This window comes from Ambystoma mexicanum, chromosome 3q (assembly GCF_040938575.1).
Source record: "Ambystoma mexicanum isolate Mex_15411 chromosome 3q, UKY_AmexF1_1, whole genome shotgun sequence".
In the NCBI taxonomy this organism is placed as follows: domain Eukaryota; kingdom Metazoa; phylum Chordata; class Amphibia; order Caudata; family Ambystomatidae; genus Ambystoma; species Ambystoma mexicanum.
The window spans coordinates 1,245,593,087-1,245,620,795 of record NC_090926.1 but is presented as its reverse complement, the minus strand read 5'-3'; the positions used below and the strand labels follow the sequence as shown (position 1 = coordinate 1,245,620,795).

The 27,709-nt window shown below is 49.0% G+C and overlaps 1 protein-coding gene across 1 annotated transcript in view; it reads left to right on the top strand.

Annotated features, from left to right (window-relative positions):
- Positions 1-23,387, top strand: part of CNN1 (calponin 1) — a 166,019-nt gene extending 142,632 nt beyond the window's left edge. Inside the window, exons 4-7 of the mRNA XM_069604210.1 lie at positions 696-833; positions 6,646-6,756; positions 10,960-11,106; positions 22,849-23,387. Coding sequence (XP_069460311.1) covers positions 696-833; positions 6,646-6,756; positions 10,960-11,106; positions 22,849-23,100 — 648 coding nt within the window. The 3' untranslated portion in view covers positions 23,101-23,387. The remainder of the gene's footprint in view (positions 1-695; positions 834-6,645; positions 6,757-10,959; positions 11,107-22,848) is intronic.
- Positions 23,388-27,709: the final 4,322 nt, after the last annotated feature.

Genomic DNA, 27,709 nt, shown 5'->3' with positions numbered 1-27,709 from the left:
CTCCCTCTCTTTCTCTCCAGTGTTCTCTCTGTTCTCTCTGCCTGGTTCGCTGTGTGTCTCACACACTCCCTCTCTTTCTCTCCAGTGTGTTCTCTGCTTTGTCTCTGCCTGATTCCCCGGGTGTCTCACACACTCCCTCTCTTTCTCACCAGTGTGTTCTCTGTTCTGCCTCTGCCTGATTCACCGGGTGTCTCACACACTCCCTCTCTTTCTCTCCAGTGTGTTCTCTGTTCTGTCTCTGCCTGGTCAATGTGTGTCTCACACTCTCTTTATGTCCCTCTCGTCCTCATTCTCACCCTAGTCCTCCTCTGCCTCTACCAATGTAAGTCTCACACACTCCCTCTCTTTCTCTCCAGTGTTTTCTCTCTTCTGTCTCTGTCTGATTCCCTGTGTGTCTCACACACTCCCTCTCTATCTCTCTGGTGTTTTCTCTGTTCTGTCTCTGCCTGATTCACTGTGTGTCTCACACACTCCCTCTCTTTCTCGCCAGTGTGTTCTCTCTTCTGTCTCTGCCTGATTCACTGTGTGTCTCACACACTCTCTCTCTTTCTCTCCAGTGTTTTCTCTGCTCTGTCTCTGCCTGATTCACTGTGTGTCAAACACACTCCCTCTCTTTCTCTCTAGTGTTTTCTCTGTTCTGTCTCTGCCTGATTCGCCGTGTGCTTTACACTCTCTTTTTGTCTCTCTCTTCCCAGCTGGAGAACATTGGGAACTTCTTGAAAGCCATCACAGATTATGGGGTGAAACCCCATGACCTATTTGAGGCAAATGACCTCTTTGAAACCTCCAACCACACTCAAGTCCAGTCCACACTCCTGGCCCTGGCCAATGCGGTGAGTCCAACAAGAGAACGGGACACTTCATGGCTGGGCACTGTGGGAGGGCCGAGTGGTGGCAAGACTGAGGGCAGGGTGGACCCAAGAGAGGAAGAATGGGTCAAGCGCTGTGGGAGCATGAGAAGAGGACTGGACCAGCACAGAGGTGGGATGAACAAAGTACAGAGGGGAGGTGGACTAAGCACTGTTGTAGTGTGCACTAAGCACTGAGCAAGGGTGGACCGATGGCATGGGAGGCCCCCAAAGCAGCTGGTGTAAGCCTCAAGAAGTTAATCGATGTCCTCCAAACTGGCCTAGAGGCATGGCTCAGTGATGCAATTCCATTTGCATGACATGAGCACATATGGCGGAGTTAGCAATCCTATGGATGGGGACCAGATGTTACTAGATGAGATGTAGGAATACAAATTTACATATTACAGGATTAACACTTGTGGGTGTAGCCATATGTAAAACAAAGGGGGTTCTGGGAGTCTCTCTACCAGCACGAACACAGCCCATTGACCTGTTCTTGGGTGGAGGTGGACTAAGCACTGTTGTAGTGTGCACTAAGCACTGAGCAAGGGTGGACCGATGGCATGGGAGGCCCCCAAAGCAGCTGGTGTAAGCCTCAAGAAGTTAATCGATGTCCTCCAAACTGGCCTAGAGGCATGGCTCAGTGATGCAATTCCATTTGCATGACATGAGCACATATGGCGGAGTTAGCAATCCTATGGATGGGGACCAGATGTTACTAGATGAGATGTAGGAATACAAATTTACATATTACAGGATTAACACTTGTGGGTGTAGCCATATGTAAAACAAAGGGGGTTCTGGGAGTCTCTCTACCAGCACGAACACAGCCCATTGACCTGTTCTTGGGTGGAGGTGGATGGCCCCCGGGAGAGTCTCAACCAAGTCTTTAGCTCACTGTCCCTTTCACAGAGGAGAAATATTCATGCATATCAGTCTTTGTACCGCCCACTTGAGCAGTCCAGCACCGAAATGCTAGGCAATTCTCCTCTGAACAAGAGTACCAACAGCAAACAGCAACCCCATGCACGTGTTTCAGCCTTGTTGGGCAGCATGAGTGAGGTGGAGCTGTGTGTTCTCTGAGAACAGTGAGCAAGACATATATTTCAATACTATCAGTCACAGTATTAACAACGAAGCGCAGGTAAACGGGCAGGATGAGAAATTCCAAGAGGGTGGAGGTGGGACCACCAGATACCTCGGGTGCTTCTTCCAGCCTCTGAAGACAGGTCGAAGGGGGGACAGACTTGGTGCCAGTAGATGGGAGGTCCCAGTGGTGGGGTGCAAGTAGGGTGAAGGAGTGAGAGGTAATGCTGAGAGGACAGGAGGGGTAGAGGTTGAGCAGAGAGAAATGGTGCTAGAGAAGGGCAGGGGGTGGGCGTTAAAGCATTGATGGATCTGTGGCGAGAAGTAGGCATTTAAGGATGGAGCCACTGCACATGGTCAGCCATCCCACCTCGAGGCCTTGTGCCCCGGGGTGGGAGGGTGGAGATATGGTGATGTGAAAGAGGGTTAGGGTAGCAAAATGGCCTCCTGTGTCAAGTGGACTAAAGTGTGAAAGGGCAGTCCCATGAGGAAGCTGGGTCAGTAGGACAAGCGATGAGATAAATACTTGCTGAGGAGTGAAAGGTGAGAAAAGAGTGGTTTCTCCAGATGTTGAGGAGGTTAAGCTATAATGTGAGACCCCAAAAGAGCAGATAGGCTTGTCAAGAGACCAGGTATAGAGAGTGAACAGAAGAGGCCAGAGGACAGAACCTTGGGGGAACCCAGGTGGTAAATGGGTGCAGAGCTTGTTCCAGGACATAGAAGAGGGGTCACTGGTTGAGGAGGGGGCACTGCAAACAAGAGCAGAGCCCTGGAAGCAGAGGTGAAGGAGAGAGCGACAGGAGGAGAGAAGGGTGGTGACAGTGTTGAAGGTCTCAGCAAGATGAAGGAGGAAGAGGATGGCGCATATGTGGGCAGTGTCAAAGGCTGCAGAGAGATCGAAGAGGATAGGGGAGAGTGGTGGGAAGTGTTGAAGGCTGCAGAGAAATCAAGGAGGATTAGGATAGGTGGGAGTAGTTCACAGTCTCAAAGTCTGCAGAGAGATCAATGTGGAGGAGGATAGAGGAAATCAGGAAGGATGAGGATAGGTGGGAATAGTGGACAGTTGCAAAGGCTGCAGAGAGATCAATGTGGAGGAGGATAGAGGAAATCAGGGAGGATGAGGGTAGGTGGGAGTAGTGGACAGTTGCAAAGGCTGCAGAGAGATCAATGTGGAGGAGGATAGAGGAAATCAGGGAGGATGAGGGTAGGTGGGAGTAGTGGACAGTTGCAAAGGCTTCAGAGAGATCAATGTGGAGGAGGACAGGAAATCAGGGAGGATGAGGATAGGTGGGAGTAGTGGACAGTTGCAAAGGCTGCAGAGAGATCAATGTGGAGGATGATAGAGGAAATCAGGGAGGATGAGGATAGGTGGGAGTAGTGGACAGTTGCAAAGGCTGCAGAGACCTCAATGTGGAGGAGGATAGAGGAAATCAAGGAGGATGAGGATAGGTGCGAGTAGTGGACAGTTGCAAAGGCTGCAGAGAGATCAATGTGGAGGAGGATAGAGGAAATCATGGAGGATGAGGATAGGTGGGAGTAGTGGAAAGTTGAAAGGCTGCAGAGAGATCAATGTGGAGGAGGATAGAGAAAATCAGGGAGGATGAGGATAGGTGGGAGTAGTGGACAGTTGCAAAGGCTGCAGAGAGATCAATGTGGAGGAGGATGGAGGAAATCAGGGAGGATGAGGATAGGTGGGAGTAGTGGACAGTTGCAAAGGCTGCAGAGAGATCAATGTGGAGGAGGATAGAGGAAATCAGGGAGGATGAGGATAGGTGGGAGAAGTGGACAGTTGCAAAGGCTGCAGAGACCTCAATGTGGAGGAGGATAGAGGAAATCAGGGAGGATGAGGATAGGTGGGAGAAGTGGACAGTTGCAAAGGCTGCAGAGACCTCAATGTGGAGGAGGATAGAGGAAATCAGGGAGGATGAGGATAGGTGGGAGTAGTGGACAGTTGCAAAGGCTGCAGAGACCTCAGTGTGGAGGAGGATAGAGGACATCAGGGAGGATGAGAATAGGTGGGAGTGGTGCACAGTGTTAAAAGCTGCAGAGGATGTGGGGAGGGGGTTAGAGGAAAGGTGGGAGTGATGAGCAGTAGAGGGGCAGTTACGTTCATGAGTGAGTGACGTTTCTGTAAAGTGACAGCTGCAAAACCCAGATTCGGTGGAAACGTTTCCAGGAAATTGGTGACACGGTTGAATACCAAGCACTCCTGGATTTTAGAATAGTGAGAGAGAAGGGAGACCCGCCGGTAGTTAGCAAGGTTATTGGGGACAGCTGTATGTCCTTTTAGGATGGGCAAGGCTGTGGTCACCTTATAGCAGGCGGGGGAGATCCCTGAGAGCAAGGAGACATTGAGGTTAAGGGGTTACGAGGGCATTATGAGGGTGGGGGAGAACCTAGGAAGAATGAAGGGGTAAGACTGGAGGGTGGGGCATGAGGGAAGGGAAAGAGGGTAGTGAGAGTGTCACACATTTTAGAGATTTCGATGGAAACAAATCTAAGTCCACAGCACAAGTAGGAAGGAATGGAGAATGGTCCAGGTGGGTAGACCATGGACTGGCGGGTGACACCCATCCTTAGGCTAGACCCTTGCTTTAGGGTGTCATCTGAGGCCAAACATGCATAGAAGCACTATAGGTGTCTTATCACAGCATGGTGGAGAGGCAGGCCTGCTGGAGGAGGCAGGCTGGACCAGAAAGCAGGAGTGGGAGAGTCACCCACCAGGGGGGCTGTACTCAGCCTTGGTAGTTGTGGGAAAACTACAAGAGACGCTTGGACCCCGTGGAAGCTGAGTCCAGAATCAGTCACATGCTCCATCCCCAGAGGGCCGCCGTGGTCATAATTAGTGCAGTCTAACAAAAAATCAAGTGGGGGAAGAAAATCCTACCCAGAACCTCTAGTGAAGGGGGGGCTATAGAGGCCATGAGGGAAGAGGGGTGGGGTGCTACAAGGTCTTGGCTCAGTAGAAGGTATCATGAGACGACAAGGCACAATGAGGTTAAGTGTGCACCTCTTTCCTGGGTGCGGATCACGGGAGAGTATACACTATAGGACCTCATCACAAATTCAGCGATATCACAGCGGTAAATACACCAGAATACTGCCCAATGCAATTACCGTTACTGCCCCTTCATCCGGCGGTATTACCGCCGGATCACCAGTGGCAGTGGCAGTGAAAGTCCCTATTTCTTTTGAGGCCATAGGACTCAATGCGGATTTTTTGGTGCAATTACTGCAGTGGTCATTGCACTGTGGTAATTGCACCAACTGAATCCCCCAACTTTCTGGCCAACTATGTGCGGCGGTAACGTTATTCCTGCTGCATTTTTACTGCACTTGTGATGAGGTCCGATATAAGCTATTGAACACTGGGCCCTAGGTGCTGATGTGCGCTATATGAATGCTAATGAATAAATAAATAAATAAAGGTCCTTTCATTTCAGAACTCTGCTTTATGGACTTGGAGTTATGCCTCGATCCTGGCACGGCTTTCCCAAGAATCTCCCTTGTTATGTTTTAGTTGGTATCCCTTCGAACCTCTGGTCCTCCAGCGCGAGTACCCTAGGCTGAAGGAAGCCACGAGGATAGGCAGCTCCAGAAGGAGTGTGGTGGACGGGTGGCCACTTAAGTCCCTGAGTCATCCTTCAGTTCACCTCATCCCATCCACAGACAGGCGGCCCTTTCACGTCCCAGGGAAGCTGGATGTGTTGTTTGCTGCTAAAGAAGTGGGCATTACGTGACAATAAAATGGAAGTTACGTTGCGCCCCATTTCTGTACCTTGAGTCCTCTGTTGTGTCTCCCATTGTCACTAAAAACATCACATCGGTCCAATAGACAACATTAGACGCCATTTGCAAGAGGCATCTGCCATTGGGCCTCATTCCGAGTTTGGAGGTAACCATGGCGCTATCCGACTCAGACCTTTGCGGGACCGGTAAGTCCCCATTGAAAAAGGCAATCCCCATTCCCATTTGAGCCCCCATAGGGCTCAATGGGAATGGGGAGGGAGCTAATAACGGTACCGCAATTTGCGGTACCGTTATTTGCTCCCTGGTCCCTTTGCGGCTCCCGCCAAGGCCGCCTGGTAAAACCAGGCACACATAGCGGGACCCATAAAGGGACCTCGGAATAGGGCGCAAAGGGATTACCGGCACCGTTGTCCTTAACGGTGCCCGGTATCCCTTTGCGCCAGGGTCGGAACGAGGCCCATTATCTTGATTGCATTTTAGTAACTGAAATGTAACGTAACTTACTATGCATTTATACTGCATGCATGCCGACATTATCCATTCCACTCAGGAGACACTAGTCCAGTCCTGGCTTTAACTTTGCCTTCAGGGTTTATGATGGGGAAATCCAGGACTATGTGTCCCAGAATGCAAGGTTAAAACCAGGACCGGACTAGTGCCTTGGGAATGGAATGGATAAACTGCCTCACTTCTACAGATCTGGAAGGAGTTCAAGGCCCTCCTCTTCAAGGAATGGCTCCTCCCTAATACCTCAGTCCACACACCCTCCATTCCACTCCCTACCTGACGCTGAGTGATCTGAACCCCACTGTTCCCTCCCCTGCTTGGTTGCGGATCCCTTGCTACCAATTGCCGCCCCCTAAGCACTATCTAGAGACCAAAGCGCCATGGCGCCTTGACCAACCCTCGCTAAGCACCTGCAATAATAATAACCGCCTCTTGCATCGTCCCCCTGCAGGCCAAAACACGGGGCGCCAAAGGGAGCATCGGCCTGAAGTATTCGGACAAGCAGGAGCGCCGCTTCCAGCCGGAGAAGCTGAAGGAAGGTCGCAACGTCATCGGACTGCAGGTGAGTGACACTACCCACACGCGCATCCCATCTTGCATTCACATGTCTCCGGGATCCAGCTTTGCGGCGCATTGCCACCTGGAATCCTGGAATCCTGCTGAAGAATCTGAGAATAAAACGAGGTTTGACGTTCCATGCAGCGCTTTGGGCGCCAGCCATTTCATGCAAAAAAAGGTTGTTGTGTCCTGCAAAAAACATGCCAGGCACAGGAACCTATTTCTGCATGGAGCGTGCACTCACAGTGCAGATCCATGTGCTGAGCAGTTACAGTTTGCTTAAATATAGTGGGCCTCATTACAAGTTTGCCGGTCCAGGAACTACGTTATCGGTAAGCTTGCCAGTACTGTAGTTCCAGGACCGGCAAACTACGAGTTGTGCTCGCAGGTGCCATTCTACCCACCAGGTCAGACCTGGCGGACAGCGCGGCACCCGCGAGCACAGCATGCCGGATGCACCAGCACCATTCTGAATGGTGCCGATGCATCCGACCTCCCCATTCCCATTGAGCCCTATGTGGCTGGTGCAAGGGAGGCAATGTTGTCCTTGATAGTTCTTGAGGAGCAGGGGAGCACCTGTTTGGAGGAGACTTTCATAGAGGACTTGTTTAGACACCTCATCCGGTGCTATGGGCGAGAACAACTTGTGTATAGGTGCAAAATAAATAACAAATCAATCAATCAATCAAAGAGGCGATTAGGAGGGAGAGTGAGGACAGGATGTCCTGAGTTTTGGTTAAGAAGTGGGAGGACAGTGAGTACAGAGGGTCAGGGATGGCAGGGGAGAAGAGGAAACTGAAGTAGCATTGACCTTGCAGATTTTAATAGTTTGCCCGTGTTGTTAGTGTCCCCAGAGATGCAGGCTTGGATATGAGCCCTCTTCTTTGAGCGGGTGAAGAGTCTCTATTGCCTTTGGAGAGGCGGCAGGCAGGTCTGTCTGAGGATGTCCCTGATGCCTGCCACTTCCACTTAGCAACTCTGCACTTGCATTTCAGAGAGGCTAAATCGGAGTCATACCAGGTGTTGTGCTTGGAAGCAGGCTTCAAGTGGATTAAGATTAGCAGTGGGAGGGGGAATGAAAGTGGCGGCAAAAGCAGCAACTGACACTCGCTTCATCGTTTGGATGACAGAGACGGAGACTGGCAGTGAGGGCAGAGGCTTAGCCAGGGGACCTAAGAGATGCAGGTGAGGGGACGGGACAGCATGTTAAGTCCAGAAGAGAGATGTAGTGAGAGGGATGGAGATGGGGATGCCTGCTGAGAGAGCATCCAAGGTATGTCCATCTGAGTGCATCGGAGCGGAGGGAAGAATGGTGAGGGAAAGAAAGTCACAGAGGATGCAGAAGAGTCCAGTGGTCGAATCAGGAGAGTCAAGGTTGCTGTTTCCCATACGCCGATGTAGGGTGCTCATAACCGCCTGGTGGTCTACTGTGTCGAAAGCGTCCGAGAGGTCGAGTTGAACCAAGAGGCATGGATGGCCGTCACCAAGCATGTTGAGGGCGTCGTCGACCATCTGCATAGTTGCTGTCTCCATGTTGCATCTGGGTCTGAACCCGGATTGGTAGGTTTGGAGGAGATTGTTGGTGTCTATGTGTTGCTGCAGTGGCTACTGCTTTCTCAATGATCTTACCTAAGAAGGGGAGATGGGTGATGGGGCAATAGTTACATAGGTTGTCAGGATCCAGAGTTGGTTTCTTTAGTAGAGGGAGGATTTGTCCCGTCTTTAGGGTTGATGGGAAGGTGCCTTGAGTTAGGGAGCTGTTGATGATCTCCAGTTAGGGAAGGAGAGCTTCTGCGGGGAGGGTCCTGGGGATGGACGCTGGGAGGATGTCGTCTGTATACGATGTGGCTTTGAGGGTGGCAAGGGTTTCTACCAGGTCCTCTGTCGAGAGCGACTTGAATGTTGTCCAGGGTGTGGAGTTTTCGTGAGGAGGGACGTGAGGTGGGTCTGTGGATGCAGAGCTGGTGTCTATGTGCTGGCAAATCTTGCTGTTTTTGTCGACGAAGGAGGTGTTGATGGTGGTAGATCTTTAGATGGAGTGCGGTATGGCAGGGTTGGTAGCGAGTCGATGCAGTGCTCTACTGCTTTGAAGAGGGATCTGCTTTTGTTGTCGGCTTCTGCTATGGTGTTCTGATAGTAGGAGGCAATGGCTGTGTTGATGAGTTGTCAGCGGGTTGCTTGGAGTTCCTTGAGGAGCACCAGGTCAGATGTGGTCCTGGAGTGGCACTGGGTTTTCCCCTGTTTCCTGATGACTCTTTTTCTGAGGTTGAGTTATTTTGTGTATCAGGGTGCTGCCGGTTTCGGTTTGCAGGTGCCTTGTTTCAGAGGCGCATGTCCATGTAAGGTGGAGGTTGGCGAGGTCTTTTGTGAGGGCTTCCACCGGGAAGTTTTGAAGGACCGGAAGGTTTGTCTGATGGGTGTCTGATAGGAGTGCTTGACTGGGGTGGTGTGCGAGATGTTGAAAGACACGGTTAGATGGTCAGACCAGCCAAGAGGGTAGCAGCGAGCTGTAGTGGAGGGAAGACAGTGCAGTGATGATTCGGTCAATGATGTTACCTTTCTCGTGTGTTGGGTCTTTTGTGTGCTGTGTGAGGTTGAGGGCGCCGAGTAGGCAGAGGAGAGATTCCTTCATCGGTTTGGTGGCCTTGTTGCCTGGGACGTTGAAGTATCTTAGGAAGATGTTGTTGGTGTGCATGAGGGACAATATGGGGAAAAGGCCAGTGAAGTCTCTGATGAAGGCCGTGTTGAGTTTGGGTGGTCTGTAGATGAGATGGAAGGTGACTCTGTCCGTCTGGTAGAGCGGGAAGTGGCAGGAGAGGACTTCCAAGGAGCCAATGTTGTCGATGTCAATTCTGGTGCAGGGTCACAAGGTCTTGTGGATGACTGCGACGCCTCCACATGTCTTGTTTGGTCAGTCTCTGTGTTGGATGCTGTAACCATCGGGGACAAGGACATCTAGGATGTGGGTGGAGGTGGGTGTCAGCCAGGTCTCGGGGATGAAGATGGCATCAAGGTTGTGTGCAGTGATGAGGTCGGCGAGGTCTGAGGCGTAGGTGATAGCTGAGTGGACTTTGGAGAGCAGCAACGTCCGTGTTGTGGGTGGTGAAGGGGTGCAGATGGGCTTGGGGCTGATGTGGTTGCTGCATTGCGGTGTCCATGCTTAGAGAAGGGGCAATGTCGTTGATTTTGTTGTTGCCTGCTGATGGTGGGGATGGCCTGTGGGGACGGAAGGGGAAAACACATGTCAGCACTTGTTTTCTGTAGTCTGAGCAGGAGTTCGGGCCCTTGGTCCTCCCGGTACAAACAGGTCCAAACAGGAATTGCCCTTTTCTTTTTCTGACCTTCACTTTGGACGGCCGGGCGAGAGACGCCCTTGATCTAAGAGTTAAGAGCAGAAAGGAAGATGCAGGGCTAAGAAGGTGGGCGGGGCTTAAGTCCACGTGACCTGGATCCAACTACGAAGGAAAAGAGGCTGGAGAGCTGCTTAAGTAGGGAAAAAGGGTGGCTAAACAGAAAGGCACCAACACTTTAAAGTGATGTACAGGTGGGCGGGGCTTAGGCCACGTGACCTAGATCTCCTTCCACTATGGTTCATGTCTAGACCACATTGCTGCTGTTACTAGAGCTTGCTGCATCTTGAGAACATTGCAACACTCCTCGTCTTCTCAGCTACTGAGCTTTTGCTGCAGACAGGCTACTATCTTGCCTTAAGGTTGGCCTTCCAGCTTATGAACTTCTACCCTCTCCCTCACTCTCCAGTCAGCATTGTATATGTCCTCTCGTGCTCTGCTCACGTCACTTCCCAGCTGGCATTTCCACAATGGCTTCCACTTCATAGTGATTCTAGAGTTTCATTTGCTGTGTACTGTGTGCTCATAATGTTGCCCCTCCTTATCTTTCTTCTCTTATCCCGTTTAACTGATCTTGCTGTGCATCTCTCTCTCTCTCTCTCTCTCTCTCTCTCTCTCTCTCTCTCTCTCTCTCTCTCTCTCTCTCTCTCTCTCTCTCTCTCTCTCTTTCTCTCTCTCTCATACTCGTAAAAAAGCGATCTTCTTTCTGAAGCTTTCCCTCAACTGGACACATTTAGAGTTTGTAATTCTTTGAGGTTTTTGTAACTTGATATATTGTTCAGCACTTTGACCAAATGTCCTCTGTTAATTAAATACAAAAGTAAATACCTCTTTGTTTCTCTTTCCTGTTTCTCCAGATGGGCACCAACAAATTCGCCAGTCAGAAGGGCATGACCTCCTATGGCACCCGCCGGCACCTCTATGACCCCAAGCTGGGCACCGACCAGCCTCTGGACCAGGCCACCATCAGCCTACAGATGGGCACCAATAAGGGGGCTTCTCAGGTAAGCGTGGAGGGACCAACCCATCTCCTGCAGCCCACAGCTCTGCGTAACCTGCTGCTCGCGTGTTGAGATCCCTGCGGTACCCCACAGCTCTGCGTAACCTGCTGCTCACGCGTTGAGATCCCTGCGGTACCCCACAGCTCTGTGTAACCTGCTGCTCACGCGTTGAGATCCCTGCGATACCACACAGCTCTGCGTAACCCGCTGCTCGCACAATGAGATCCCTGCGGTGCCCCACAGCTCTGCATAACCTGCTGCTTGTGCGTTGAGATCCCTGCAGTACCCCACAGCTCTGTGTAACCTGCTGCTTTTGCGCTGAGATCCCTGCGGTGCCTCACAGCTCTGTGTAACCTGCTGCTCACGCGTTGAGATCCCTGCGGTACCCCACAGCTCTGTGTAACCTGCTGCTCACGCGTTGAGATCCCTGCGATACCACACAGCTCTGCGTAACCCACTGCTCGCACAATGAGATCCCTGCGGTGCCCCACAGCTCTGCATAACCTGCTGCTCGTGCGTTGAGATCCCTGCAGTACCCCACAGCTCCACGTAACCTGCTGCTCGCTCGTTGAGATCCCTGCGGTACCCCCACAGCTCTGCGTAACCTGCTGCTCGCGCGTTGAGATCCCTGCGGTACCCCCACAGCTCTGCGTAACCTGCTGCTCGCGCGTTGAGATCCCTGCGGTACCCCCACAGCTCTGTGTAACCTGCTGCTTTCGCGCTGAGATCCCTGCGGTGCCTCACAGCTCTGTGTAACCTGCTGCTCACGCATTGAGATGCCTGCGGTACCGACTCTGTCCTTCACCCTTCAGAGGCCGAGTTCACTATGGGGTGCACTAGAAACAAGGCCATTAGTAATATCAGGGCACCCCACCAGGTGAAGCATGCAGCAGCAAACTTGTAGAGCCCAAAGACAGCACCCCACTGCGCCATCCGTCTTGTTGCAAATGACATCACTTCCTGGGGTGGGGTCAAATGACATCACTTCCTGTGATATCATTAGGGGTCAAGGGTCATGTGATGTCACTTCCGCTACCCCTGGTGTTTTGGTGAAATGACATCCCTGTGCTTGACCAAGTTAAAAACTCAATCTGGAGACTAAAGAATGTAGCGTAATCCAGGTGGCTATTCTGCAAATGTATTGAGTAGAACATATCACTGAAAGGTCACAAACACTGCCTTGAGTCCTGCATCATGAATGTCATTTTCAGAGGGGGTAAACCCCAGACTGACTACCATGTTTGCATGTAGCAAGCAATCAAGTCAGCTATTGAGGCCTTAAAGGGTCGCTCGCCTGTTTGCGACACAAGTGGCGTCCAAGGACCAGATATAAGATACCTTTCCTGCTTCATGAAAAAAAGTGAGTAGGTCCTAAAGACCGCCTTGCTCTCATGAGAACATCAAAGACTCCTTGGAAGCGAGAGCCTGAAACATGCTCACCCTATGAGCAGGTATGACGGGTGCAAGAAACAGGGCCTTTCATGACTCCAGTATGAAATGACTGGAAGCCTTGGTGGGGTCTCTAAACTGGGGGGAGGGGAGACGTTCAGTCCTATCAAAATACTGATGCCTAACCATAAGCTTTTTTTAAAGAAAACCACCTTTGACTAAGTTCTTTTAGCAACCATTTGCTGTTGGCAGGGAAACATGGCTCGCACATCATGTTAGGGTAGTGGCAAAGCTGGCATTACATCTCCCATCACTGGATCCGACCACTCTACAGATCTCTCAGTTTGTAGGTGAACATCAGTGGACCATAACAAAACCTAATAAGAATCTTCCAGAAGCCAATGTGTCGGTCTACACAGTGTGAATATGACCTCCAGCCCCCACCCCCGCCTTATATAGTCCATTCATTCCTCTCCAGTGGTCAATTCAGATGACCGCCGTGCAGATCACATGACAAGATCCCGAGAGAGCTCAGGCCAGTGAGGCTACCAATCAAGCCCCTCCTTGTTCGCCTGGGCTCTTTAACATCTACCTTTCTCTGCTGGCACATCTCATCTGCTCTTTCTCCTCCAACTTCCACTGTCATGCTGATGACACACAACACTTCTTCAAACTTCTCGCAGACACCCTTGCTCCTTCCATCATCCCTGACTGCCTTTCTGCCATCCAGGACTGGTGCACTTCTAATGATCTCTCCCTCAATGCCAGCGAAACAGAGATCCTTCCTATTGAGATTCCTGCTCCAGGCTTCTTCCCCTCACTCTGGCCTTCTTCCATGGGCTCTCCCTCTGCTCCCTCTTCGGAGACCAGCAACCTTGGAGTCATCTTAGACTCCTCTCACTCCTTCCTCCCTCACACTCAGTACATTGCCAAGAAGTCCCACTTTCAACTCTTCCTTCTCAAAGGAATTCTACCTTTTCTCACCTGCCTCCAGAGGCTCAATGTTACACGGGCCCTGATTCTCTCTAGGCTTGACTATTGCAACAGCCTCCTCCTCAATCTACCTTCTTATACTCTTCAACCCCTCCAGCTAATTCAGAATAGAGCAGCAAGACATATCCTTGGCCTCAAGCCCAGGGACCGCATCTCTCCTGCCTTACAAAGTCTACGCTATCTGCAACTCTCTCTTACTAAATATTCTCCCTCTAGACCTCTGTGCTCCTCTGGAACCAATTCCTTGTGTGTAAAGGAGTTCACTAAGCAGAGGGCAGGTGATCGATCCCTTTCCTCTGCTGGCTCCCTTCTTTGGAACAGCCTTCCCCCCCCTCTTTGTCTTGAGCAGGACTTTCTTAAATTCCGGAAGAGTCTTAAGACCCTCCACTTCACCTCTTTCATCCCCCCCTCACTCCTCTGCTAGTCTCACAGTCATCAGATTGGCGTGCAGGGCCCTTATGCATCCTCAGGGCCATAACCTCCCCAACCTTATCATCCCATCTTCTGTCTATCCTCAGCACTTGCCTCGGCTCACCCACAACCCTTGGTGGATTGCAATTACCTTAGATTGCACTTCACCAGCTGCTCGCCCACGAGCATCACAGCACCTATCCCATTCCCTCTCCCTTCTGCACTTGTACATTCTGAACGCTCACAAGGCATAGTAAGTTTGTCTTCCCCATCCCCACTATATTATGTATATATATTTATTTTTATTATTGTATTTTTTAATTGTTTATCATCCCATGTCCCCTCCCTATTGCCCTGTGGGCGCTTTGAAACAGTATTTACTTCCTGTATCAGCGTCTTACAAGTGGCGAATAAGAGAACACTATAACCAGTATCACCAAGGCCAAAAGGACAAAAGGAGCAAAGGGATATCACTTGCTTAAAGAGGGATATCCAACAAAGGGACATTATAACCTAGATTGGCAACAGTCAAGAGGTTATGATAAAAAGAAATCAGAAACTGCAGTACAAAGACCATCCTTGTAGAAAGGTTTAAGGGCAAGAAGAGTATAACCTGCATTGCCGAAGACAAACTAATACCTATGAGAAGTATTGTCCTTTTGTACTGTATACCTCTAAAAGAAGTTGTGACCCAATTGTGCTTAAAGTCAAGAGATTGAATCAAGAAGCATTTAGAAATTGTGAACCAAACGTGTTGTGTTGAACGCTAAGAGATTGAATCAAGAAGCAGTTGTTGATTTTCTTTCCCCATTGAGGATTTAAATGTGGAAAGACTGGAACAAACCTCACTGCAAGGTAAAAAGAGTAGTGGTAGGAGTTTTATCCTGGCAGGCGAGTACACCAGGAAAGGGACAATTGGAGTTTAGTCCTGGCAGGCAAGTGAACCAGGAAGAAGATGATTTAAAGTACTATAAAGTGGTAGAAGGTTGTGGTGGAAAAAAGTGAAAATTCCACCAACGTGGTTTTGATGAACTGTTATGTAAATCCTCCTGACTAAACGACGCTGCACAAGAAGAATAAATATGAAATGATAATAAGTGATTTGCTTTCAAAGTGAAGAATATTTACATTGACAATTGGTATGACATCTGAAGAGAGAACCCTCTTTGGTTTACCAAGCAAAGATTGTTGAAGCTTTGATAATTGTTTACAAGATAACAAACTTTTGTTGGAACTGAATTAGTAAACTTAGCCAAGACAGGGGACATTTTGGAAATATGCATTTTACTTGGCTAATGAACTTGAACTTTGGATTTGAAACATCCTATATTGATCCATAGGAAGGGAATCCTACACAGATCACAAGGATCCTTGTTTTTCTGAATTTATGAGTTATTGTGCAGAGCTCACATTGCCAGACATTTCCTGTATGTTTTGTTGTATGTATATTAGTGTGAGGGACAGATACTTTTGGACATACTCGTGCTCTACCTCCGAGTATTGAAGTGGAGTGTGTTCTGTCAGGCAAGTCCTGGGTGCGCAAAATACTTAGAATATATCATGGGTGGACCAGGCAAACCATGTAGCATGTTGGATCTAGGGTGAAAGGCCACCAACAGAAGACTGATGCTACAGAGGCCGCTCAGTAACGATCACCTCCCACAAGGCCGCTCTTTGTTTTCCCCCCTCTCTCTGCTCAGTTTCAGGAGGTCCTCTGCCAGAACTACTTTTCCCGCTCTGCATCCCCTGCATCTCAATCTCCAAGATCCTCTCCCCCCCCCCCTGTTCACCCGTTCCCCTCACTTCCCTCTCATGGCACTACTCCATATCCAACTGCACTCTGCATCCACAGGACTGCTGCACGATGCACTGTGCATCGGCCTACGCACGGCTCCCTTTCGTGTGTTGGGCCGCAGACCACAATCGAACATGCCAAGCCAACTAACATTTTGCAGTTTGTACCAACTTTGGTTGTGATGATTAATGTATGTAAATATTTTCTATGTACAGCGCTTAGGCGTAAGCACTATGTAAATAACAAAATAAATCATGTTGTCCTGTGTATGAAATGCAACGTATATGCCCATGTGCACAAGGCCCAACACACATATCCTGTGCATGCAGTGCACTGTTTAATGCGCTGCCCTTTGTACTGATGCACACAGTCCACATGTACCAAGGCAGCAGCTCATCTCATGTCACATATATATGCAGTGTATCCTACATGTCTACATAAGTAACTCACTGGGGCTCATTTTCAATCGGGCATAATATTATTGAATGAGGTAAAAGCCTTGTGTAAGCCTTTTACATCTTTCATTAACATTACTGATTTTCCTCAATTTGTATGGCTGGGATTCAGGAGCGGAACAAAACGTATGTTTCCGCGGCTCCCTTCCTCTCCGCTATACAAAAACTCCCAGCATTTGCGCTGGCATGGATTTTCAGGTTGGCGCAAATGCTGTGGATCCCTATGGAGCCTGCCGGCCTTTAGCAGGCACACTCCGAAGGGATCCACTGTCAATGCGGTCTGCCCTACAAACATGGCAGGCGGCATTTACTAAATTTGCACGGCTGAGGTCAAATTGCAGCATACACAATTGTAAGCCACTTTTTGCCATCCCCTTTTGCACTCCACTGTGAAAATGGTTCGTATTTTGCAGCCGGGGTCTGCTAACGTGCAACAGGTCCCTGTCACAGAATTCTACAGAGCTGAGAAAGGACCTCCTCTGCATTATTTCACATGCGCTGCAAGCAGTACACTTTGCAATTCTTCCATGGACTATTTAAGCAGCCTCCCCCATGTGTTATCATGTCATCTATGTAGGGTGACCAGATGTCCCGGTTTTTCCGGGACTGTCCCGGAAATTGGAGCTCTGTCCCCCTTTGTCAAGACCGTGTTTCCATTGGAAACTGCAGTGGTCCCAGTTTTTGGTAGCAGGTCTTCATAGCAGGCAGACACAGCTCGTCCCGAAGAAATTATGCATTTCACAACTTAAGATAGTGTTAGTTTGTGATAAATTAATTATACCATGTGTTTATTTGAACAGTAACACTTAAAACCCCTTCTCCTCCAACCACTACTGAGGTTCTTGACAGCACTTTCAAGAGTTAGGGCCTCATTACACGGTAGGCGGTAACCATGGCGCTATTAGCGCCATGGTTGCCGCCGGTACCGTACCGAGTCCGCCTTGGTGGATGGCGGAATTACCGCCCTACTCCAAGGTGAGCGGGGGTGGTAATTCCCCAATCCCCATTTACCCTTCCCCATTCCCATTTTTGCCCCATAGGGCATAATGGGAATGGGGAAGGTGCTAATTACGGTACCGCAAATTGCGGTACCGTAATTAGCTCTGAGGTCCCTTTGCGGGTCCCGTCCTTAACGCCTGGAAAAACCAGGCATTAAGGGAGGACCCGCAAAGGGACCTCGTAGTAATGCGGTAAGGGTTTACCGGTACCGGTGCCCTTACCGGTACCGGTAAACCCTTACCGCCTACCGTGTAATGAGGCCCTTAGTCTTACTTTTATGTTAGTTGCCCTGTCCCGGTTTTCAACTTTTTAAATCTGGTCACCGTACATCTATGAAGTGCACCATATGCCATCCCCCTCTGTAGTTCAGTCTTTTGTAGTTCATATTTTATTGGACTTCAAACATGTGACCTTAACCACCAATCACCATAGTCCATCCCTATAAATCCAGGCCACCATTTTGATTCCTCCTCTTTCTTTGTCTGATCTCTTCTGAACTGTAGCAACCCAACCAGTCAACGCTTTAAACTGGTCCCTTAAAATGACTTCATGATCCTGTTGTTTTGTTTTCCGCCAAAGAACCTGAAGCACAAATCATATTTCAGACATCTGTCCCAAGGATGGGTAATCGACATGAGCAAGACCATTCAATATTCACTTTTGGCAACATATCATCGTAACATCATTATCATCACAGAAGACATCTCATTAACTAATCATGACATTGATTACTGGTTGGGATATTTCTTCGCCTCTGTGTCTTTATTAGAATTATGACTTAAAATAAAAGGTTTTAAAGGTTGATTCTTTCGCCCAGTCTGCTGCCTTCATGATGTCTTCCAATTTGGCCCCTGCCTGAAAAGCCTTAGAGGCCATTGCTGGTCTCACTGAGTGAGCCCCATAGAAATCTTTATCTACTCCCGCTTGGGACATAACCCACCAGATCCATCTAGCCAGCGTAGCTGATGCCGCAGCCCCAAAAGGTTTGTTTATGGCTATGAATACCTGAGTCACCCATAGGGGCCTCATTTCTCTAGCCATGGACTCATAGGTTCAAATGCATAGCTTGGGTTGATCTGGGAATGCTTCATTAGATAATAATATTGATCTCAACCATGTTTTTGTCCTTTTCACAATATCAAACGTCATTCCCTGAGGGTGAGGGGATAAGGTCTTCCTATTGATCTCTAGCACTCTGATGTCTGATACCCTCTTGCATGACAATAAGCATAAAAGCATAGCCAATTCGGCTGATAACGCCTTCCTTGTCAGTTTGTCATTTTCTGCCCATGATATAAACATTCCCAGGACTTAATCAACGTCCCATACCTTATCATATTTTTGTCTTGGAGGTCTAATTATCCTAACCCCTTTCAAAAGTCTGCAAATTAGAGGATGTTCCCCCACTGTTATCCCTTCAATTCTCGGATGCCCCGCAGAAAGAGCTGAGCGGGCTATGTTGATCGCCCTGTATGCTTTGCCCTGCGCTGCCAACTGCGCCAGAGAATTGGCTATGTGTACCACATCTGTTCCAGTGGGATGTACGTTCCTTTCCACACACCAATTGTGCCAACCTGCCCAGGTTCTGCATGCCTTCCTGGTCTCAGGTGCCCAGGCTTCTTCAATAATCTGTTTCGCCTCGTCCGATAGTCTTGGCCTAGCCCAGGATCCCCTGAAATTGCCCACCCAATGTAGTTAAGACTGCCTGTCCTCACCGGAGGATGACCCCCCCCCGTGGGGTCCCTCACTATTAGGTCTAACCTTGGTAGTGCTATTGGGTTGTCATAAGCCATCTCTAGCAGATCCGGAATCCATGCTTGACCCCTCCAATCTGATGCAATCAGTACCATGGATACTCGCTGTCTCCTCACCTGCGCCTGAGTCCTCGCGATCATCCTGAATGGAGGAAAGGCATATTCCTTGCTCGGACCCCACTGCTACAGGAATGCATCTATCGCTTCCGCCTCCGGGTCTGGTCTCCAACTGAAGAACAGAGCAATTTGCCTGTTCAATCTCGATGCAAAGAGGTCTGTCTTGCATGGACCCCATCTCTCCATCGGTGTCTGAAAGACCCTTTCGTCCAGCTTCCTATCGCTGGCATCCCTGAGGAATCTGGAGTTCCAGTCTGCTACCTCGTCCTGACTTCCTGGTAAATATTCTGCCGTCACGGATATCTTTCTCTGTAGGCAAAAGTACCAAAATCTGTTCTCTAGCACCGCTAACATTCTTGACTTTGTGCCTCCTAGTCTGTATATATATCAGACTACCGACACGTTGTCCATCTTGAGGAGCACGCAGCCTTGTGCCCTCCTTTGTGTCCAACATTTCACCGCAAATGATCCTGCTAGGAGGGAGTTCTAGGCAGTTTATGTGAAGATTCAATTCTTCTTCTGTCCATCTTTCCCCTGTCGGCAGATCTCTGCATCTGGCTCCTCATCCTCACCTGCTGGCATCGATTCTATCACTAGGTCAGGGGATGAGCCAAATATTGCCCTTCCATTCCAGGCATCCATGTGGTACGAAGGAGGAACTGTAATGGTAACCACCATTACAGTTCCTCCTTCGCTTCTATAGAGAGGCGTATCCTTTGCTCGTAGGATGCACCCCTCCTGAGGTGTTGGATCTTCAGCCTCTGAAGGGCCCTGTAATGTAGAGGGCCCGGGAAGACCGCCTGATGATGCCAGGAGTCCCACTGGCCTCGCTAGCTCTCTCAGAGATATCGTCTCTGATGCTAATCTGCTCCTTATCTCCTTCTCGATATCATTTACTTTGTTCAGAGGGAGGTTTAACGTTCCCCGCACTGTGTCTAACCTGAAGCCCAGAAACTCCATGCTCTATTCCGCCTGCAGGCTTGATTTCTCCCAGTTTATTGTAAACCCTAGTTGCTGAAGGAGGTCTAAAGTGACCGCTACCTGTTCCTTGATCCGCAATCTGTCCTGGCATATTATACAAATGTCGTCCAGATAAATGATTAGTCTGACCCCTCTTTCCCTGATGAAGATCACTACTGGTTTCATCACCTTCGTGAAACACCATGGAGTCGATGCTAGCCCGAAGGGTAGGCAGGTCAACTCTCAAATTTGAGCTTGCCACCGAAACCTCAGAAATGTCAGTTGTTATACTGCCATAGGTATGGTCAGGGAAGCATCTTTGAGATCTATCCTTGCTAACCAATCCCCTTGCTGTAATATGTCCTTCAGGGGGAGAATGCCCTCCATCTTGAAATGTCTGTATATTATAAAGAGGTTCAGTTCTCTTAGATTTATTACCGTTCTCATCTTGTGACGGCCTACCGCTAAGAACATGCTCTTTATAAAGCTGTTCCTCATATCTGTTTCCTGCCTGATATTACCTTTCTGTGCTAGTTCTCCTATTTCTGCATCCAGTGACTCTTTCTCTGCTGTGCTGAGCACTAGTGCCTTTGGCCATCTCTCCTGCTGTGGCGTATTTTGCCAATCTATGTGAAAACCCTGTACGGTGTTTTACACGCAATCATCTGTAGAAATCATTCGCTTTTTTCGACAAACTTTTCTATGCTTCTGCCTACTGTGGGAGTATGATTCTGTGTTATCTGCGCTTGCGCACTCATTCTCACGTGCGTTAGGTTGATGTTGGTTATCTGCTTGTCTCCACGCTCGCCCTCATCCTCTTCCTCTTGAAGGGAAGAACGGGTTGGGTTTCCTTTCCTCTTGCTTCCAATGGTATCTGTCGGCGGGGAACCTGCTGTTTGTGAAGCGGCTGGCGGAGGGCCCCTGCCTCTTCCAGCCCAGCAGAAAAGCTATCTGGCAACTACTCTCTTTAAGGAAGCCTGGGCGCTATCAATCTCTGCATAAGAATTTGCAAATGTGTTTAATTCTTTGATAAATATATCTGTGAAGAGTTTCCATTTGGCGGAAGCTGTCGCCTCTGTTGTGGCCAGCTCCCTGAGCTTGGGGTCGATCTTAACCAGGACTGATCTCCTACTTTCCACCATCATAGCAGTATTGGCATATTGCTCTCTGGGCCCAGCCACGCAGTATAGCTGGGTCTATGGCCTCATCCTTTTCTTTTACTTTGCCTGCCATTTCCATGATTTTTGTAAGGGTCCCAATCACGTCTAACGTTTTGTCCTGGCATGAGCACCAGGACCTGTCTGGAACTTTTTTAATGTCCTTAACGTACCTCCCCATGGATGTGACCATGCAGTCACCAATATCTGGGGTCTCCGCTATGCCTTCAGGCAGGTGTGGTCTTGGGCACTCCACCCTCAGTTAATTTCTGGCTTCTTTTGTCAGTGGGGTTCTGAGCCTTTTCTTTATGCATGCCGCTATCCTAGTCGGCGGTTTCCATTCTGAGGAACGTGGGTGGATCAAGGCGTCCAGGTCAAACTCGTCCCCGGCTTCTACCTCCTTGTCTTCCATTTTCTTTTTCTTGAAAGTGCTATTAGTTTCCTCTTCTTCTCAGGATATAAGCTCGACTATTTCTTCTAATGATTGACTCCCCCAATCATCTTCATCGCATCCTTCTGAACTGTCAGAGGTTGCATTTCGCCATTTGCACTCTTCATTTTTTTGGCTTACTGCCTTTCTCTTGCCCCTTCCTTTCACTGGTAAACTCTGTGGGTTCTTGGCCTTTTTGGCCTTGCAGGCTTTCTTTCATCCCCCTTTCTCTATTACTTGACCACCTGTCTCTCTAAGTCCTTCCATCCCTCTGGAGAACTGTATCCAGTCTTCCGTGATTTCCAGCTGTTGTGAGCTTTGCCCCGTACTGTGTCCCAGAGCTTGGTGTAATATTTCCCCCATGCCGGCTTGTATTCTTTTCTGGCTCACCAGAGATCTTCCCTCTTCACTTGAGCTGGACAATATTGTGCTTGACTGGAGACAGATGTGCCACTGTTAGATAAACCGCAGGTATCTTGGGCCTGTACCCGTCTTCCTTAGGCTGACTTGCCTTCTTTGGCCACTGGGTGGTACTTTTCTTTTAATGGGCATTGCCAAGCGCTGCTTTATACCTCAGGCGCTTTGTGCCGTGTTTCCGGGGAACCTCGCACGCTGGTACGCTCACTGTAACCTGAAACAGCTGATCTCCTCAGAACTATCCGATTGTTGAGAAAACAGGATAATACTTTTGAAATACAGAATGCCCCGATCTCCGTCTTGCTTCTGTGATACTGAAATGTCACGGAAGTGTAGCTGAGGAGCACCGGCCTGCTCCCCACACTTCCGTGACTGTAGTGCCCCCTCTGATAATGATTACTGCGGTCGCCAGAACGGTTTGTCCCATTATGAACCGCTCCAATAAAGCGATACGGTAACACCATCACTCGATTCATAAACAGTCTGCCAGTAATTCCCATAAATCCATGATCACATTACCCATAAAAAGTAAGAATGGGTACTTAACTGTCTGCCTGAGCAGCAAAGAAAGAGGATGAATCGAAAAGGTGGACTGGATTTTTAGGGATGGATTATGGTGATTGGTAGTTAAGGTCACATGTTTGAAGTCCAATAACATTAGAACTACACAAGACTATACACTTATGGGAGCTGTAGTTTTTTTTGCAATTGTGAGTCATTGTTATTGGGGTTTGATGATGCCGCTCGAACAGTAAAGTTGTGGGAAAGCATAATACGAGCCTTCATGTCTTGACATAGAATTCAACTTCCCTGCTTCCAAGTCCCACATTTGCTGACTCTGTGTTCTGCTTCTGTCTTTCCCCTGCAGTCTGGCATGACGGCCCCCGGCACCAAGCGGCAGATCTTCGAGCAGAAGCTTGGCATGGAGCACTGCGACATGCAGAACATCTCGCTCCAGATGGGCACCAACAAGGGCGCCTCCCAGCAGGGCATGACTGTCTACGGACTGCCGCGCCAGGTCTTCGATTCCAAGTACTGCCTCACACCCAACTACGCCAGCATCGGCGACGAGGATGACCAGTATGCCCACAGTGGACACAACTACTACAACTCCGAGTAGTGTGCATGCGCGACGCAAGCGCGACCGGGTAAAAGTTCAACACCAAACCACTACCGAGATTCCAACATGAAGCTCAAAAATGCCTACAAGAGGAACTACAAATTGCCCCAAGCCCTTCATCGTCAACTCCCAATTTTCATTCGCCATTTTGTTTTTTATTGAATGTTTTTAAAAATATATATTATAATAATAATTATGTACAAACTTAAAAAGTGCACTGATGTAAGCCGAAACGTATTGCTACAATGACAGAGGAGACGAACGTGGAAATAAAATATAGAAGCCTTTTTCCCCCTTCTTTCCTTCTTGTTGTGAAAGTTGCTCGGTTTAGTTAAAGAAGAGGCAGAGGGTGTTGGGATGTTACAGATGTTGGTAAAGCATTCAGATCGCAAACAACGGCAGACCTTGAGGTTCACATCACTTTTCAATCTGGAATAACTGGTAAAGGAGGTTGCCAGAGTCTTGTGGGCTCTCCCACTAGCCCGGTTGTGTTCGGAGCTATGTTAATATCAAGAAGTTTACAGACCAGCTTAGGTTCAACCACGTACCACACCCTTTAATCCTAGCATACCTTTCAGACCTTTACATCCATCCCCCAAGCATACCTCTCAACTCACACGCTTTTGGCAGGTGTCACCCGCCACTTAGGCAGCTCTCTCGCCCGCCAATCTCCCTACACGCCCATAGGAATCCATAGGCTTTCACCCGCCAAATACTAAATCCAGTGTTTTCACCCGCCCAAGGGCCATGAAAGGTGGAGAGCTGTGCCCAAGTGATTTCAGAGTGAATATTGGGGCAAACGTACTGAAGCTAAAAAGTTTACTCCATCTATAAAATTAGTAATGCGATAGTGACACACAGGGACGGACTCGCCTATAGGGCAATAGGCCCAAGGCCGAATCAAAAACACAAAATGCTGTTGTGGGCCGGTTATTTGGGTCAAAGTGGGCCACTTTTTTGGCCAATGTGGGACAGTTTGATGAGTTACTTCACCATGTGGCTAGTAGTTTTGGCAGTGTGCCTCAAACAATATTCTTTAAAATGCACAATTTGCATCACCTTTTATCAAAAACTCCCCATGGGGTACAATTCAGACAGTGTCACAAAAGGAATGACTTGCAACTGTGGGCCACTTTTTTATTGGTGCCCGGGACAATTTTATGGCTTAGTCCGACCCTGGTGACACACACATACCTACATTTACACAGAAAACACTTCCCCTCAAAGCAGCCTGAGAGCACTGCACACACGAACCCAAGGTGTACCCATGAGCTGTGGGATGACCAAGAGAAACGATTCACTCCCCACAAAGCCGGCTTCAGCATTTGTAAATCAGAAATACACAGAACCCTTGTGAGACTATGGAAGGTTTTTGGAGGCCATTGCTGGCTAACCACACAGCAGAAGACTTCACAGGATGCTGGGGTGATGGTGTATCTGAAATTGGATAGATGCCAATCTTCTGGGACTTCACTTCAGGCTATGCAAGCAGCCTATACTGGAGAACTTTATTTTAGGGATGGTGCAGGTTAGGGGTCACCAGCTGACAGAGAATATTTACATACACCTGTGTGTGGCTCCAATACACCAAAAGACTTTTCCCCCCGCTACCTACACTGGCCTGAAGGTGAATATTTCTGGGAAGGCATGTACAGAGCAAGGCTAGGTAGTTAGCTTTTCCTGCTGACCAGAAAACTCCATGTAAATGATAGGAAGGTGGGGATTATGACCAATGAGATTGGTTCTCCTTTGACATGGAGCCAGGAAACCACTTACTGTGCAGGTTTCAGCAATCGGCCAATGACTGCCCTCGATATTTCCACGTTTCCCTGCTAACAAAACAACCCCATTCGCTAAGACCAAGAGTCTGTATCCTGAATTTGAAACTGTCTGACCACATGCAGGCGGCCCTTAGATAACCTCCCTGGTTGCCCGTCTTGAATCATGTTCCAACGATGGAGTTCTGTGTAAACCACAAGGTTGTTTCACGGAAGAAGGTCCAAATCGCAGATCTCGCTTCCAGAGGTACTGCCCGTGCCACTAAAGGACATGGGTACCACGTCTGAAGATGCGCTAGATCTCACTGGACTCACCTGAATATCAGGTGGTAGGCCGGGCAGGAGGAGATCGTAGACCCACCTCTTTTGATGACTATTTGAAACACAGCTCCTTCAACTCTCGAAGATCTTGTTGCGTTAACCCAGCACTCAGGATTCAGAGTTGGCCCCTGAAGTCTACCCTTCATTTCAATTCAGGCCCTAATCCAATCCTCACATGCACAGGTCTCCAAAAGCATGCAACCACACGCGTTCCATGAGGGAATGCATTCTGGGAAGTTATTGAAGTGATGCATTCTGGGAAGTTATTAAGGTGATGCATTCTGGGAAGTTATCGAGGTATTTGGAAATTGCTGCTTTTTCCCTTTTCCATGTTCACATAAATAGGCGATCTAGTCAAGGCAAGAGGAATTTACATTAAATGGCACATTAATTTATAACATATATGGACTGCGTGAGGCACTAGAAGACCTAGAACGTCTCTTTAAGTGAGAACTAAGGACCAGAGTGAACGAAATTCAGCAAATATCTGACCTGGTGAAGGGCAGGTGATTGGGGGTAACTCTGTGTCCCAAGACATGTTTTAGGTCATGGTGAGAGGAAAAGTCATCCAGTGTTACAAGACATTTTTAAGGGCAGGTGAGTGCTTGTCCGCTGTGCCCTATAGACCTAAGACAACGCCCGTTCACAAGCAGTCAAGCAGCCGATATCCCAGTCGTGCCAACTCAGCCCTTCACCCCTTGCTCCGCCACATCGCTAAATTGGATACCACACGTGGTATTAAAACTAACATTGATTAGCAGTGTCACAGAACGGCCTCGTAGCCTGACCCTCCTGAGAGAGGAGACCACCCTCCCCCAACACTCTGAGGGACAAGGGTGTTGCTAGGTCTGGAAAAGATCCAGGGCTACACTAACATCAGGGCTGTCGGGACACAGGGCTAGCTAGCCTTTTGGTTGTAGCCTGTGAGCTTCTATCCGGGGCTACAACCAAAAGTCCCGGGACTATAGCCCCCTCGGCAACCCCCTAGCAACGCCTCTGCTGAGGGACAATCACACTCTAACGCCAACAACCAGGTGTCACAGAAGATCCTGAATCCTGAGCCAGCAAGACATACTCACCATCCACTCAACCGTGTTGAGGGCACAGCATCACTGCACCCCTTCCATCTCGCCAGACAACTTCCCGGAGGGAAAGCCGCGAGGGGCAGAACATCTCAGCGACCACCGAGACAGTCGGCAGCACAATGAGGCCATGAACATGGCTAACACTGCGCTTCACAAATACTGGCATTCAAGTCTGGTCCTGAATCAGTCCCACAACTGTTGACAGCGCCAAGGGCCCCATTTTGGTTCTCAGACGGTCATGGTCAGCCATCTTGCTGCGTTAGTACAACACAGCGTCAACAACTAGCGTAAAACACAAACAAGGAGCATGATGTATCCTGCCTCCTGCAAGATATACCCTGGGCCAGTGATGTACAAGGAGCAGGAACTAGGCTGACCTAGGTCAGTAGAAACAGGAACATGCTTTTATTGTTTCTTTGTTACATAGTACAGGTAAGAAGTAGGAGAGAAGATCTACAGGCCTCCACCCTGGTTCCCTGCCCAGCTCCAAGTCCCAACCGTCAGTTCCTGGAACACTCAGGTGTCCCAACACTCCAAGCGCCACCTGAGCATTGCACCAGGCCCCTGCACTCACACATACCACCAATCACAACATCTAGGTTACCACAGAGCACCGTCAACAGTGCCTCCATACCGCAAAAAAAGAAACCATGATACTGCCGAAAACCTCAATCTCACAGGGCTATTAAAAAGAGAAACATGCCATTTAGCTGTACAAATTACAAACAAAGGTATAGGGAGTCCTAGAAAAGCAGTACCTTTGTTCAAGCTGGTACTTATCGGTCACGTGAATGGCATAACCTATGGGCATCTTATTCGCTTCTCATGCTCAGCTCAGCTTCTAAACTGTCAGGATACAATGTCCTCCATATTTAAGCAATAGGACCGAAGCCCAGAGCAGTGCCTGGGATTAGGTACCCAACCTAATGACGCTAAGCAAAGCGATGGCTGTTAAGGGGAACCAGCGGTCACCTAATTCCGGACACCGTCCATGGCCCAACGGTGAGTGCTGTGGCTTTTAGTGACTGTCGCGGTGCTGCGTGGGACCCCATGCCCCCTTCACAAGAGAGGTCAACAGAAATGTACAAAGTCCCAGGCTGCAGTAAGAGGCATTGCTGGGGCCATGTGTGTGGGTGCCCAGAAAGCCAATGGAGAGGGCCAGGATCGGACTGGGGCATACCATCGTCTCGGCACCATTGAAAAAGTGGCCCACAATTGCAAATGGTAATTCCCTGAGCAGTACCCAAGGGCAAGGTTTTTGATTAAATGTGATGCAAATTGTATATTTCAAAGAATATTAATTCTTTAACGTTGGTCAAAACTGCTAGCCGCATGGTGAAGTAACTTATCAAACTGCCAAAAAAGTGTCCCACTTTGACCCCCAAAAATGGCCACTCTAGCTTTTTGCGTTTTTGGTTTGGGCGT